Source organism: Ochotona princeps, chromosome 20 (genome assembly GCF_030435755.1).
Source record: "Ochotona princeps isolate mOchPri1 chromosome 20, mOchPri1.hap1, whole genome shotgun sequence".
NCBI classification, from domain to species: domain Eukaryota; kingdom Metazoa; phylum Chordata; class Mammalia; order Lagomorpha; family Ochotonidae; genus Ochotona; species Ochotona princeps.
The window spans coordinates 4,408,094-4,423,731 of NC_080851.1; the positions used below are offsets into that span (position 1 = coordinate 4,408,094).

Sequence of the window (15,638 nt, forward strand, 5' to 3'; positions counted from 1 at the left end):
AACACAACGGGGTCTCTGGCAGCTGCACCACCTTGGGATCGACATGGAGACACTGACAAATTACGAACTTCGAGGCTTCTACAAAAAGTTCATGGAAAATGGAATTAAAAGGTAATTTTGGTTTAGTGGAAAAATTCATGTGTATGAGTGTCTTTAAAGTTACTGAAAATATACATTATTATGAAAAAGATTTTCAAATTTTAACCTTTCCAATTTTTAAAACAAAATAAACATCTTTTAATTATATGATTAAAAATGTTCAGAAGCACTCTTACCTAATTAATAGGATACACTGAATCTCATATTTTAAAATAACTTGTAAAATTCCTTATTTAAGCACTTACTCATGAAGTGAAAACTAAAATATTTTGTTTCAAATATAACTTAAAAATATTTATTTTACTTATTTGTATGGAGGATACACAAAGAAATACAGACACACAGAAGTGAGGAGAGGATAGGTGAGGTTAGGAGAGGAGATGATGGGAGAGCAGGGGAGAGGAAGGGACAGGAGAGGATGGTAGAGGAGGGCAGAAGGCGAGAGAGGAGAGAAAGTAGGTGAGAGCAGCAGAGAGGAGGAGACCAGGCAGGGCAGGGCATCAGACAACAGAAGAGGACAGAGAGATGCCAGTGGTCCTCTGCTTCATCCTTCATCCTTTGGCTTGGCCAAAGCCAGGAGTCCAGACCTCAACGTGGATCCCGGAGCTGCGTGGCAAGGACTCCACTACTTGCAGCATTATCTGCTGCATTAGCAGGATGCTGGATCAGAGGCCGGCTATGACTTGAATGCAGGCCTTTCCATACGGGATCCAGGATCCCAAGCAGCAACGTAGCCACCACATCAATGTTTGCTCCCCAAAACGTTTTCTTACAAAAGAAAGCAGGGATTGTAGTGGGACGAGCGGGTCAGTTAGTTGTTTGTTGATTTATTTGTTTAGGATGACAGAGAGACAGGCACAGATGGCTAGTGCTCCCATTTGTCCCATTCACTCTCCAGATGCCCATGACGGCTAGGGTTGGGCCAATCTCCATGGGCACTCAGTTTAGGCCTCCAAAATGGACTCAAGCAAGCAGCATTTAAGGGTTTTTCAAAATCTTGGACTATGTAACTTGTGAACGTAAGCTAAAATTATTTATAATCAATAGTAACAACACATTGATAGACGATGAAGAACAAGCAAATTGGGTGTGATTTACGAACAATTCAGTATGTGATGGACTGTTGGCTACGTACCTATTAAAAGAGATGCTGTCAGTAGTTTGGGGTCATACGGACTCTTCCCACGGCCATTTTCAAAATGGGAGTCCTCCAGCTTAAAAATGTTGTCCTGTAGATAATAAAAAGAGTTTCTTTTATTTTAAGACAAGTGTTTTTTTAACATGTCAGCAAATCAGAGATTGATCACTCAGGTGCAACAGCAAGGAGTGTTTTTGATTGGTGTAAATTTTACAGATGGCAAAATATGTTGATTAAACATAACAATCTATACAGGCAAGCAAGCAAGTATACACTTGTAATCTTATAAACCAATGGTGTAATGGAGACTAGACTATTGGGAAACAAGGAAGAGCTGCTGTATGCATCTCTACTCCCAAATAAAATAAGGCCCCGGGAGCACTGCTCAACATACATTGATAACAAGATACCAGACCCTCAGGACACACAGAAAGAGCAGAAAGCTGGACTTATGACTACTACTGAAAGACTATATTATTGTAATTTACAGGGGACAGTGGGGTGGGAGGAAATTGAGGGAAGGGGGTAGGCACTATATCCACAAAAATGTATCATGGGAAAGGAAGAAAGGAATGGGAAGGGAGGGGAGGAAGGAAGGAAGGAAGAAACAGAAAGAGCGAGCGAGCAATCACTAGTTAGATAGCTTCTTAGACTGGTGATTTTCAGTAGCAGCTAGAATGCGGCAAGTCTTAAAGCATCAATGAATTCTAAAGGAACAGGACGTGCCGTGATAATGACAGTGATAAGTTTTTTGTCACATGATATACCAAGGTTCAAATTAAAACAAAACGACTTGCTAACTGTCACATTAGATGACACTTCTCTGCTTGTGTTTTCCAGGAGGACATGCTCAACAGTCATGGTGGTCATGGTCCCCACTCCGTGCTACGTGCTTCTTTGGTGCCTACAAGATTCTCACGTTAGTCAGCAGGCACTTCAGCACCGGGGAAGCTTCCCAGACTGGCTCTCATCAGCTGACTCTCTAGGCGGGAAGCAAGAGACTCTACCCATGTATGAGGGGTGATACACCTGGCTGCAGGTGGCACTGTTAGAACAAGCAGCACATTTTTTGCAACTGAGAAGTCTGCTCTGTTGGGAATCAAGGGCCCAGGAGGAAAAATGAACTTTTGACTACACATTAAAAAAAAAAAAAAGAGCTCATCTTGAGTTAGAGTACAGGAAAGCATGACAACAAAAAACCTGATGGAGGAGTAATTAATTCATACCTAAGACACTGCTGCTGGAATGTGTCTAACTTGGTGCAAGCATCTGCAGCAGTGGAGCAAATTGGAGGATATTTCAGAACTCGGTGCTCTGGGAATTAATTAGCTCAGAATATGTATGCTTTTTCCAGTAGCACATTAACTTGTCCACAGGTTGAAATAAAATAGCGTTTTTGGCAGTTTCTCTATTCACATAAAAGTATTTTCTGTCTTCTTAGGATAGTAAATGGTGTTCATTTTATGGTCAATAAAGATCACTTTATTTTAACATTTAATATTTCTGATGGAAGTAATGGCAGGGTTTCAAGTTGTGACTCTAGTGATTCTAGAAATTCATCTGAAATATGGAAGGTTGTGGTAAAGAAAGCAAACCAAGAGTGTTTTCCGGTTTTATGACCAAGAGCGAGAATCACCGATTTAATTCTTCCTTCGCGTTGGTCCTGACTAGACTCTAGCAATGATGCCCCAGCTTAATTCAAAAACTTGAACTCAGCAGGAATGTGTGGGGTTTCTCAGAATCATGCTAAGTTGTAGTAGGGGAGGCAGTGAGCCAAGCATCAGGCTCAGCTAGGCAAGTGACCCCGCTCTTACTGTCGGGTCACCATTTCCCATCGCTGAGCCTCTAGTCACAAGTCCGTGTGGATACAGGTATTTAATCTCAGCATTCCTGGGGACATTCAAGAATTGACATGGAAAATGACAAAATAAAGATCAAACACCCTTTGTTTTTATTCTATTAATATTGTTCATGTTACCACGATAACACAATAATATGAAAGTTCAAAACAAGTTGGTACTGTTAAAATCAACTTTTCTAATATACGGTAAAAGAAATATACTCCAGGACAGTTTTACAGATGACCACGCTTTTCCACAAACACAATTTATCATAGGCTCTTGAATATGGACATTATGATATGAAACATACTGTCATATGTTTGTAAATTAAAACATCTTAATATATACTGAGATCTGTATGTGCTTTGATTAAAAATTAGGCAATAGTAAAAAAAGAAAAAAAGAAATATTGAGAGAAAGGTCTATGTTCTCCTGCCACACATCATAAGAAATAGTGACATTTGTACCTGTGTTTCCTTATTACAGGTTGGAGGAAGCAGGAAGATATGGTGGCGTGGTGGAAAAGAGGGATTTATGTGAAGGCTGCTCTTGTTTCTTGCCCTTATAATGCATTCTAAAAGGCTGACAAAGTCAAAGAAGCTGCAGCCAGATGGGAACACTTCCAAAAGTTCACAGAAAATGGAACTGGGAGATAAGCTCAATTTTGTTGCACAAATATTGGAAATCACACATCTTAAGGGTTTTGACATAGTTCCTAAGACATCTATTATGAAGAAGCTGTTCAAAAATTTCTGAGGTTTTGTGCCAACATGAATTTATCTTCTAATCTCATGAATTTTCTAAGTCCTCTTGTATGTACAAATTAATCAACAATGCCATGGAAGATGGGTGGTAGTTTCAATCTCACATAGTATTTATTCTACAAGGTAAAGATTAGATATCTCAGAAGAGAGGCTAGATGTTGCTTCTGTTCCTGAGAGGCTGATGACAGTGCCAGGCAGTGTGCTCAAAGCTTTTCTCCTTCCGTTCAACCGATTAGTAACTGTCTCTGTCATTGATGCCTGACATCTTTATTTTACATGTAACTCCTGCCCAAATCTGATATCTACCAAGTCAGTCTTAGAGGTTTTCATATGATTCTTCAGAGGGCCAAAGCAAATTGAATCTCCTTTCCAGTGTAGTTAGATGGAGGCAATGGAAAGACATGTAACTTTTGATTTCTTGATTGAGAAGTATAATGATATTTCTTATATACATGGTTTGTGCTGTGAAATTTATACCTGTTACATGCAGTAACGGGACTCAAGCTTGCTGACATCAGAAAGAACTAGGTGTTATCTCTGGCTCTGCCATTTATTGGGGCCTCAGGCAAGTCTCTAAACCTTTCTGAAATCCAGATTCCATATGTCCAACTGGAGGATGAGAACGTTTCATTGTCAATGCGAAGATTTATGGTTATCGTGCATACAAAATGTGCCTACTGTGCATTCAGAGAAAATCATTCATTTCCTTTTCCTGCTGTTCATAATTGCCACAATAAAATTATTCTGTCCTATATGGATTGAATCTCTGAGGGGATGGTGGAAATTCCTCCATATATTTCATTTGTCAAAATTAGGACAAATGTTTAAAAAATATTTCCCTGCTTCAAATCTGCACATTGCCAGGAGGATCAGTTTTTCCAATGGCTAACAAGAAGCTTTCCAGAATGATCTAAATTGGAAAGAAAATGTATTGTTTTCTCTACATGTGATTTTCTTTCAAAGCAAACATAGATGCCATTTCACTCAAATATTCCCCTGGGAATCTTTCAAAGCAAAAGGGCCTTAACTAGAACATTGGCAAAAACGGTCTGTTAACCAGAATGACTGCCTTCAGCAATGTTACAGATAGGCAGAGCTCCCCAGGTGAGTGTTGCTGTGATCTAGTGACTGAGCCTCCTTAGATGTGGGAGGGCATTGACCCATTGCAGAAGAACACTGTGTTTATGAGGTTGTGCATTAAAAGCCCGTGTTGCCATATGTAACACATCATGTGCCTCGCTCGCTGGCTCTGCTTGGAAGGCCTTTGGAAATCTGATTGCTACCTAATGCCTTTCTGTTTTAGAATAGCGTCAAATGGATCACATATGCAAATAATGACTGAAATCCTGAGAGCCATTTGCACAATTAAATCGCCTAGCTTCCATGGCTAACTCGAGCTGACACAGCTTTCATTTTCAGTCATACATAAGCTAAGGACTAACTGCACAGACCCTAATTGCTTTAGCAGATACTGTGAATGGAGCAGAGAAGTCATGGTGCCGTATTTTACGGCATGATTGCATCGGTTTTCAACGACTATTTTTAGCTTTCAAGACCAGTCTTCCTCTTTGTCTTCTGGATTTCCTGAATGTTGTTAGACTGCAGTGAGGTAAGGCATTAGAGGAAATAATAACCATGCTAATGCCTAACCCCGAGGCTTATAAATTTAAACTGTATGTGACATCATGGCAATGAATTTTCCAACTCTCAATCTCGTCCAAGCAATAAATTTAGGTAACAAAGTTGCAATTTTAGTTCTTTCGTGCAATGCTCAAAACATAAATGACATTTTTAATAAGAAAGAAAAGAAAATCCTACGTATGTGGGACAGGATGAACATTTGGGGGTGGGTGGGAAGTATATAAAGTTATGTAGAAGGCAACCATAGGGCAATATTTAAAGAAAGCATATTATAATATTGTAAGAATTTCAATTATTACCCTTTCTGAAATTGCTCTTTCTCTTCTCCTGCTCCCTCCCTGCAAAGTACTTCTTGCACACAGGCAAGCTGTTCTGGATTAGAGCGTGTTCCCGGTGGTCATGCCATGCTTTTCTCCTTTCTGTTGCAAACACTTCCCTTCCTCCATCATCCTCTGCCTGCACCCCAGGATGACTGCCTTTTCCTGTAAGATTCATTTCAAAATCTCATCCTAGGAGAAATCTCCAGACTCTTGAAAAGATGACTTACTGGTTTTTCTTTATACACTAATTAGCAATTATACAAGGCAATGGTAGGGTAAAACCACAGTCGTCAGCAAAGAAAGGTCTCAAGAAGACTCCCCAGGAAACATCCTGACCCCCTTACTCCAGCTGTGGCAGAACCTCCTGTGGGTCAGGGGCATCCAAAAAAGGTGACTCCGAGTTTTACCAACACGAGTCAAATGTCTTTACACCTGCATTAGCCATGTTTAAAGTGGTGGACACATGACTGAGGCAGTGGAACCGGACAGAGGCAAATACAGAATGTTTTCATTGTCACAGAAGTCTTATTGGACAACACAGCTGTGAATTCCAGCTCCATCACTGTTAGCAGTAGCACTGAGGTAAGAGCTGGCATTGGGCCAGGGATAGAATACTTGACATCAGACCACACCTGGAATGGGAAAAGTCCTAGCTATGAAAGGAAAAGGCCTACTGGTATTTGTCTGCTATTTTTCAAAAAAGCATTTATTTTAATTATTTCAAAGGTAAAGACACACACACACATACACACACACACACACACACAGAGAGAGAGAGAGAGAGAGAGAGAGAGAGAGAGAGAGACTGAGAGCTTCTTTTCTAGTTCATTTTCCAAAGCTTGTGAAGACCATGGACAACGGGAAGGGAGGAAGCCAGCAGCTAGGAACTTGCTTGGGATCCTTCAAGTGGGTGGCAGGGACCCAATAATGTGAGCCACCACTTGCTGATTCCTACAGTACATGTTGGCAGAGCCAGGACTCGGAGCCAGGCACTGTGAAGGAGAATATGGATGCCTCAAGTGGCATGTTAACATCTGCCCCAATCTGTGCTTTTTCAATCAGGACTTACGGTAACATTCAATAGACATATAAAGGAATGGACACACTGTGTCATTCTTTTATGGGGTAGACATTTTTTGATCTGTCATGTAAACTTTAGGCCATGATGCATGCACCGAGAAACGTTCCTTGAGTCCCCAGCAGAGAACAGCACTCACATATTGATGCATTCTTGCTGCCTTTTTTTCACCTTTCCATTTTGGCACTTAGCATCATGCATATTGTTTTATACTACTAATATACTTAGAAGTAAGGGACAGAGCTTACTATATTTTTTCCAAATGCTAAGGCATAGTTTTCCATTGAATCCAAGTTCAATAAAAAAATAATATAAAAGTGACAGAGCAGAAGCGGCTCCATGGAAAAACTGCATCCAAACAACAGTGTGGGGGGCAAATCTCCAGTCTCTCGTAGCTAATAATTTAGGACTATTAAATTCACAGATGTGAGTACAATGGAGCAGTAGATGATAACCTACAAAGTTCAATGCTCAAACCAAGCTTTAAGGTGAGTCTTGGGAAATGCACTTTTCAACTTCCTACTGGCACATGTGCTATTAGTATGTTACTGGTCCTTGCATGAGTCACTATGGTACTATTGCTATGAAAGATAAAAATTAAAACCTAAGGACAGTACAATTCTAAAACTTTTATTATAAGCCTGCCTGTTTAATTTTCATTGCACCTTGTCATTCCTCACTGGCTTTTTCATATTAGTTTATAAACAAACATGAGGATGAGGGTGGGTGTTTGACAGCTCCCCATGACACCTGTATGCCATATCTGAGGATGTAGGTTTGAGACATGGTTTTGCTTCTGATTTCAGCACCTGCTAATGTGCACCGTGGGAGGCAGAATGTGATGACTCAAGCCAGCGGGTCCCTGCCTCTCAGCAGATGGAACTCTTTGTTTCCAGCTTTTGTCTAGACCCCAGCTGTCGGGAGCATTCTTTCTCTTTCTGTATCTGTCACTGTCACTCAAATAAGTTAATACATATATATACACACACACACACATATATATACTCTGTGTGTGTGTTGACCAGCCTGGTGGCACAGCTGGTTAAGCTGCCTCCTTTGGGACCAGCATCCCCTCTCAGAGTGCAGCTTTGAGCGTCATCTGGTCGGACTCAGATCCAGCTCCCTGCTCATGCACTCTGGGAGGTGCAGAGGATGGGCCCTGCCAGCCATGAAGGAGACCCAGGCTCCTGAGGTTGGTCTGTTCAAACCCTTGCAGTTCTAGCTATTTGGGGTATAAACCAGTAGACTGAAGATATCTCTCTCAGTTACTCTTTCAAAAAAAAAATGAGATAAATCCTTAAGTGTGTGTGTGTGTGCGGGGTGGGGGGTACCTGTTTCAAAAGAGTTCATTTCACTTTAACTGAAGGACAAAATCATCATTATTCTTTTGCAGAATTTGGAAATCTTTCTGGCCAGTATATTTTTCCTATGAGTTCCAATATCATCCCAGTAAATCTGGTTCATCTGGTCATTTCTGGCCCATTGAGATTTTCCCAGGCTCTGGGTTATTCAAACTTGAGAAGATGCTCGCAATTTTCTGTTCACATGTAAAACAATTTCTCATTGGTGTTCACATTTTTATTTTTGAAGCTTTACTAATTTATGTACATTTTTGAAATTGTTAAATCATATGACAAATATATTATTGAGCCTAATAATAAGATTTAATTTGGGGTATGGAAGTAAATGGATCATTTCTGGATTCCAGATGCACACTAGAAATGGCAACAAAACCTATACACAGTGACATATTATATATATATATATATTATACAATTATAAAGTATGCAAGTGATTTTCATTTAACACTGAACATACGTCAAATGCTGGTGATGTCTTACGACTTCAGGTATTTCATGTAATCTTCACAACAGCCCTACTTGTACTTAAGTTATTTGACAGAGGAGAAACCTGAAACAAACTTTTGATGAAGACTAAACACACAACACCACTCACTGAAGTAAGAATCTGAGATCAGATCAGTTTTCAGTTAATAAAAAGGCAGGGTCATCATATACCATGATGTATGATGTCCCCCAAAATGATAGAAATGGAAACCACACAGTGCCAACTGGGGAGAGGTGAGTTTCTTCTTTGGCACGGATAGCTGGGCTTGGTTTTATTTAGACTCTAAGATGTCTCTTGGGGGAAGACCCAGGCATGTGACTTTGCTGGGTCAGAAGGGTGCAGAGAGAGAACTCAGAGAAACCAGGCATGTTATTCCAGGCCGAGGGAGCAGCACAAGAAAAATGTGAAGGAAAAACAGACAGACTTCCTATTCAAGCAGTTTTAAAAGGTTGAGTTCAAACAATTCAGGATGTATAAATAAACAATATACACTGAGAATAAAGTTGAAAAATAGATTTTGGGGCCAGATCAACCATAGAGACTCTTCTGCCGAAATAAGCAGTGGGGTAGGAGCACGGGGATTATTTCCATTGGAGAACAAGGGCATCAAACAAGTGCAATAACGTGATGAGCCCGAAAGTGGTAAGTGGGATGAGTTAGACGTGGACCTTGGAGGTAGGTAAGGAACTGCTCCCCAAGCCCAGGGAGGGAAGGATTGGGTCTTATTACACATCATGGAGTTGAAAGGACTTGGCGTGTTGTATTTGGCGGCTCATATTCTTAACCCCAGTTGCATCACGTTCCTCTTTGATGTTCGAGTAAAGCTATGGGTTCTTCTCCACAGAAAACTGGAATAAATCCTACCTGCATTTTGTAAGCAATCCGAAGAGTTCACGGATTTCCTGCGCTCACTGTCGGCGGCTCCCAATCAGTCACCCTGGGCTTGTCACACGGCACGCCTTTCAGATTGTATCAATCTGACTGGATGCATTTGTTCTGCTGTTCTTTGTTCTCCACGGCATACATAAATGCAGGGATTAAACAGATTCTTAAATCTACTTTCCTCTACATTCTCTACTTACTATTATTTGGAATGCATCTATTTTTTTGTGAATTCAGCGATTGAACTTCTGCCTCCTCCCTCCGCTAATCAGGTTGTTGAAACTTGGTTTCCGGGCCTGCATGAAATCTCCTTATTTTCCACGGTTATTTCAAAATTGAGAGCTATTAAGAGTCCTTGACTGTTCAAAAGACTCTAAGTGCAATTACTAACAATAAGCTTCACAAAAATTAGTCTGTCAGAAACAGTTATTTGACAACATACATGGTACGAAGACACAAAAGAAATGGAACCCTGGTCTCTGTCACCTCACCAAGTGTGAGAAACTTGAAAAGTGATGTTACATGAATAAAGCAAGGGGAATTTCCTGCCCTGACTATGCTGCATTAACTCTGCCTTGAACTGAACTATGATAGGTGGCAGTATCACATTAGATTTTAATCTTCCCTTACAATAAAACAAAAAAATGTTGATTTTAAATGACTTACTAATTTAAGAAAGAACCTTCGTGAGAAATAAATGCAAGAAAAAGGTATTTTGTAAAAATGATTTTGGGTCTGGCCCAGGGGTGAGAGCTCAGTGCTTAAATCCGTGGCTTGCACATGCCAGGATGTCATATGGTCGCTGGTTTGTATCCTGGATGCTCCACTTCCCATCCAGCTCTCTGCTTGTGGCCTGAGAAAGCAGTCTAGGATGGCCCAACACCTTGGAACCCTGCACCCACGCTGGAGAACTGAAGAAGCTCCTGGCTTCTGGCTTCAGGTCGGTGCAGCGCCAACCGTAGTGGCCACTTGGGAAGTGAATCAGCAGATGGAGAATCTTTCTCTCTATAAATCTGCCTTTCTAATACATATTTTTAAAAAGAATTTTTCAGGTCTGAGGTAACGAATAACTTCTTTCCACATCAATTAATACTTTTGAGTAACTTCTGATGTTTACTAATTGGTTTTAAATATTTGGTTTTAAACCTAAAATGTTGCTGTAGCTGAAATATTTTGAATTAATAATTATGCCGATAATGTTTAATCATTTCCATGAATTTTTTCACAAAATGACTTGGGAAAGAAAGTTTCTTCGTATAATAACTGCTTCAATGAAAATCAGTCTGCCCTAAAATAAATAGCGAAAATATTCCAGTTAGAATCCACATTAATATTCATGGATCTATGAGCAACCTTTAGTTGCAACTGGGCAGAATTTTTATTAAATATAACTTCTGTTTCTGGGAAACTTTTATCAAAATGCAAACAGGAGGAAGGGCAGTGCTTATTATCAGGGTGAGCAGCTTTCCCAGAAAGTTCAAGCACGGCTTGACCCGAGTTGGGTGGCTTGCCCAGCCGCAGGGACTTGGTCACAGCCCTGGCTCAGGTCAGCAGACACCTGAACCCTGAAACTGGTTTGCAGACTTCACCTGAGTTCTTGGGGCTCAAACTCTTCACATCGTTTGAATTAGAGGCAAATGTGACAAACTGTTATTATTTATGGATTATGAACTCTTACTTCTATGGCCCTGTTGCATCAAATATGGATCCATTATATTTTACAGAATTTTTAATCATCTCTTTGAAATATCACAATTCTTATGCATGCAGTGGAAATATTTGACTAAATGAGGTGTAATATATATTATTGCAAGGAAACATTCCTAAATCATATAGAAATTGTGTTGATTACAATTTTGTCATGAACACAATTTTAATGCTATATCTTTGCTATGACGGCATGGTGATAGCTCACTTTCTAGGATAATAATCGTTAGTTAGTTAGCGCATAAGCAACTATTAGTTGCTCCAAAGTGCTTTGTAGATGTTTACAATCGTATCTTTGAAATTCACTTTAAAACACAAAGTGAGATTAACCCAGTTTTGTAGATTAAAAAGGCAAAAGTGACTTCCTCGGGTCACATAGTTAGCATGCAGCAAAAGCAGTAGCTTCTTCCAGAAGGAGTGATACCTGGGAAGATTATTAAAGCACTACTTTTGTGCTTGACTTGGCCACCCATGGTACTTTCTGAATGCATTGCACCCAGCTTAAAGAGCTAATGGCACAGTCTGTTTGTCTAAACGTAGTTCGTAGTTTTTGTAGATTGTGCCATGTTAGGTCCTGACTTAATCTTCATGAAACTACTTAGGTTAATACATTTGACATTTTACTGGTATGTTAAGGGCAAGTAGAAGGAAAGGACATATTTCCAACTTTTTTCCAGAAATGTATGAAGTCTCTTTGTCACTAAATTTGTGAAAAGTGAGACCCGCTTTTCACTCCCATCCTAGCCATAACATCAACATGCATGCAGCACTTATAGCCAGATTAATACCCTCCTCAATCTAAGCGACCTGGGTTTATCTAATTCTCCCGACAAACTTCAAGACCATAACTCATCTGTCTTTTATCATCATTAAAATTAATGGTATAAACCAAGGTAAACAGAAAGCATATGTCTCCATATTTTATGTAGATTATATTTTTAATAGGAGCTTAATTTGAGTTTATGCAGATATCACATGGCTGTCATGGCATAATTATTTAGCTATGAATGCCTGTCAACTCCCAAGGTATGTAACAATGAAAGGGAAAATTCTATCTTGGTTAGAATGAGCAATGCCAGAACAGGAACAATTTACAATATTTTGTCCCAGAGAGACCTAGTAAAATAAGCTTAGTAAAAGAGCAAATCTATATGGTACACAAAAGTAAAATAGCAGAACAATTCATAGTCAAAGTGTAGTTACTTTTTTAAATTGGTGATCCTATAATTTCATCAAGCGCCTGAGATTTTTACTGAAAATTGTGAAAGTTTAGGTTTTCCTTTTTATCGCTTTTTGTAAATGTGTTTTTCACCTCCATGTTTAGACACTACTAGGAAATTTCACCAACCTAAATGTAAATATGTCAGCAGAAGGGAACATATGTACTGTAAGAAGAATTGGAATCTGCTCATATGGTTTCTTTACATTTAAAGACTCTTGATGTGCCATCTGGGAGGTGATGAGGCCAACAGGATGAACATTTTATTTATACTAAGCTCTGTTTTTGTAAAGGCTTGTCACTCAAGTGTTGTCATAATGATATGATGTAATTCTGACTTTCTTTTAGCAAATTAGAAGAGACTTCAAAATTAATTATTATTTTGGCAAGTTATCTTAAGAAAGAGAAAATCTTGTCACTTCTGGGTGATAATTTAAATTTTAACAAACAATTTGGGGATTAGAAAAGTCTTTAACACTATATCTGCATTTTAACTCAATTATTTTTCTTCTAGAAATATATCCAAATGAAAGGGAATAAAACAGGAAAAGGAAAGGAAATTAAGTCTCAAAGCGTGTATCATAGCTGTATTTAGAATACTGAAATTTCAGTGCCAGAACAAGGGGAATGGTTCAGCATGACATAACTATAGAAATGAGCATGATGCAGGTATTGAAATAAAGGAAAGGTTTACATTATATACATTTCAACACTTAGAAATACCCCTTCTCTCACATCATGATGGAAACAGTTTGGGAACAGTGTGATGCGTGCACACACGTGCAGAAAAATTCTGAGTGCAATGCATTCAGAGGCTAGATCTCCAGATGGTGAAGTTTGGGTATTTTTCCTTTTCTACTTTTAATATCTTTAATATTTTCATAGTGCTAATGAAACACATGTATGCAAAGAGCCAGGGTCTCCAAATCCTGTTACATGTGTAAATCTTCTAATTGGTAGTACCTGAATCTAGCCCAAACACATGGTCTACTGATCTAACGTAGGATCTTGAAATCATGAATCTAGATTTGTTTTCACAGGACTCAAGGCTTTTCATACAACAATTCAAGGTTCCCGTCAGTCCCCCAAATCTGGCATTTCTTTATATCGCCTGCACGAACACTGCAGGTACTGAGCCTGAATCTCTTCTAAAGCACTGTAACTTATTGATCACGAAGCACTACATGGACATTTATCATCTAACTAGCGCCCACTCTTCAGACCTACTTCAAGTGCCAGAAGTCTCCGAGGAGCTGGGGCCGTGCACTTGATGGAAGTAACATAAAGTCAAGCAATTCACCATGACTGGAGGTGGATGTTAAAGAAACTCAAAAGTGAGACACAGCTCTGCTTTAATTCCTATAGTACCATAACCCCCCATAGCTTCACTCACTCCGTCTTTATATAATTACCCGAAAGCATGTATATTCCATGGATTAATAGAGCTCTGTTTTATTTAAAAAAATCCTGGCTGCTCAAAATATTTCTGAATATTGTGACTATTCAAAATGAAACAATTTATGTCTAAATTGATTATCCAGAAATTTTTAAGGGTCGAACCATGAGACTATGTTTAACAATAGCAAACAGGAGGCTGAGCAACCCTTACAGTAGTTTTCTGCGCATTGTCATACAAATCATGACAGTTTTGCCTTTCTATATAGCTTGTTGACTTGACTTCTTTGTCCATGATGGGCACCTGAGTCATGTGTAAGTTGGTCCCTATCGTTGATAAAAGTCATTTTCTACCTGGACAGCACCAGAAAAATGTTTGCATGCTCTGGAATAAAACAAGTATTTCATCTTAACTATTAATTACCATATTTAATGTTAGAAAGTATACTATAGGCCCTAAAATTACCATCCACATGAATGGGATATTTATCTTACTATAATTATTTTGATGAGTTAAAACCTAAATTAATATCTTGCTCAGCTTATTCATGGAAATTTACAGTTCTTCAAAAACATACTTTAATTGTTGGCATTAAGAATTTTTTTAAATTTTAGGTATGGAAATAATATTAACGGATACAAGGAATTGAGAATAGTAAAATAACTAACTGCTGCAAATGATCATGCTCATGTCCACTTAACTGTAACACACAAGTGCACAGCACACAGGGAGGAGGGAGTCTACATGAATTGAAGCACAGTGCACAGGATTCTAGATGGCCGTAAGCTGCCAGTGTGTTCCGCATCAGAGAGCCTAAGGTCAAGCCCCAGCCTTGGCTCCTGCTAACGTGGATCCTGGTAGCCAGTAGCAACGGCTCAAGCTGTTGGGTGTTTTTCACCCATCTGGCAGGCCTGAATTGGATGCCCAGCTCCCAGTTGACGGAAATAGTAGCAATAGAAAAAAGATTTAGCAAAATTATGTTTTTTATTTTTCTAGGAATTGCAAAAAACTATTAAAAATGGTCATACTTTGTTCAATCTATATTTGATCATTATGGATGGGTAATGTACCTATGGTCAACAATCCTTTAAAATATGTACTCGAAAGGATAAATTAGAAGGCACATTGATGAAAAAAGTGACTATTTAGGTACAAATGTAAATACATGTGTATACATACTGTTGTATGCACCTGTGCATATAGTCCAAAAATGTGATCTCACGCTTATGTTACAGATCAATATGCTCACGACTTATTTACTTTACCATTGTCCCAATGTACAGATATGTACAACACACTGTAATGTTACTTAAAATGTAACAAAATGCTGTATTTATGTTTCTGTGTTTTAATTTCTGACCCCTTTTTATTTTTCTTTATACCACCACTAGGAACAACACTGAAGTTGATCTTTCCCATGGTAGCAGAAGAAAAACAGATTTTACCATTTGGTATCACTTGTCTCATGCTCCTTCCCTTGGTACTGCTTCATTACTGCCTTGATAACCCATTTGTTGGCACACAGACAGTCAAAGGGGTAGAACTTCAAAGAGTATGACATAAAGGTATGTGTTTTCATTTTTAAATTGTGAATTACTTATTTTAGCTAAGTTTTGCCTGGAAAGCTACCTGCCAAGCATGAGTAAAAGGAACTGAAAAGATCAATTTGACAACACTATAGATGAGTCAGGGGTAGGAAAAGGGT

The 15,638-nt window shown here is 39.1% G+C and overlaps 1 protein-coding gene across 1 annotated transcript in view; it reads right to left on the reverse strand.

The window, feature by feature from the left end:
• The window catches only part of SEMA3A (semaphorin 3A), a 182,968-nt gene that overhangs the window by 74,459 nt on the left and 92,871 nt on the right, over positions 1-15,638 (reverse strand). Inside the window, exon 5 of the mRNA XM_058678270.1 lies at positions 1,235-1,328. Within this exon, the coding sequence (XP_058534253.1) occupies positions 1,235-1,328 (94 nt within the window). The remainder of the gene's footprint in view (positions 1-1,234; positions 1,329-15,638) is intronic.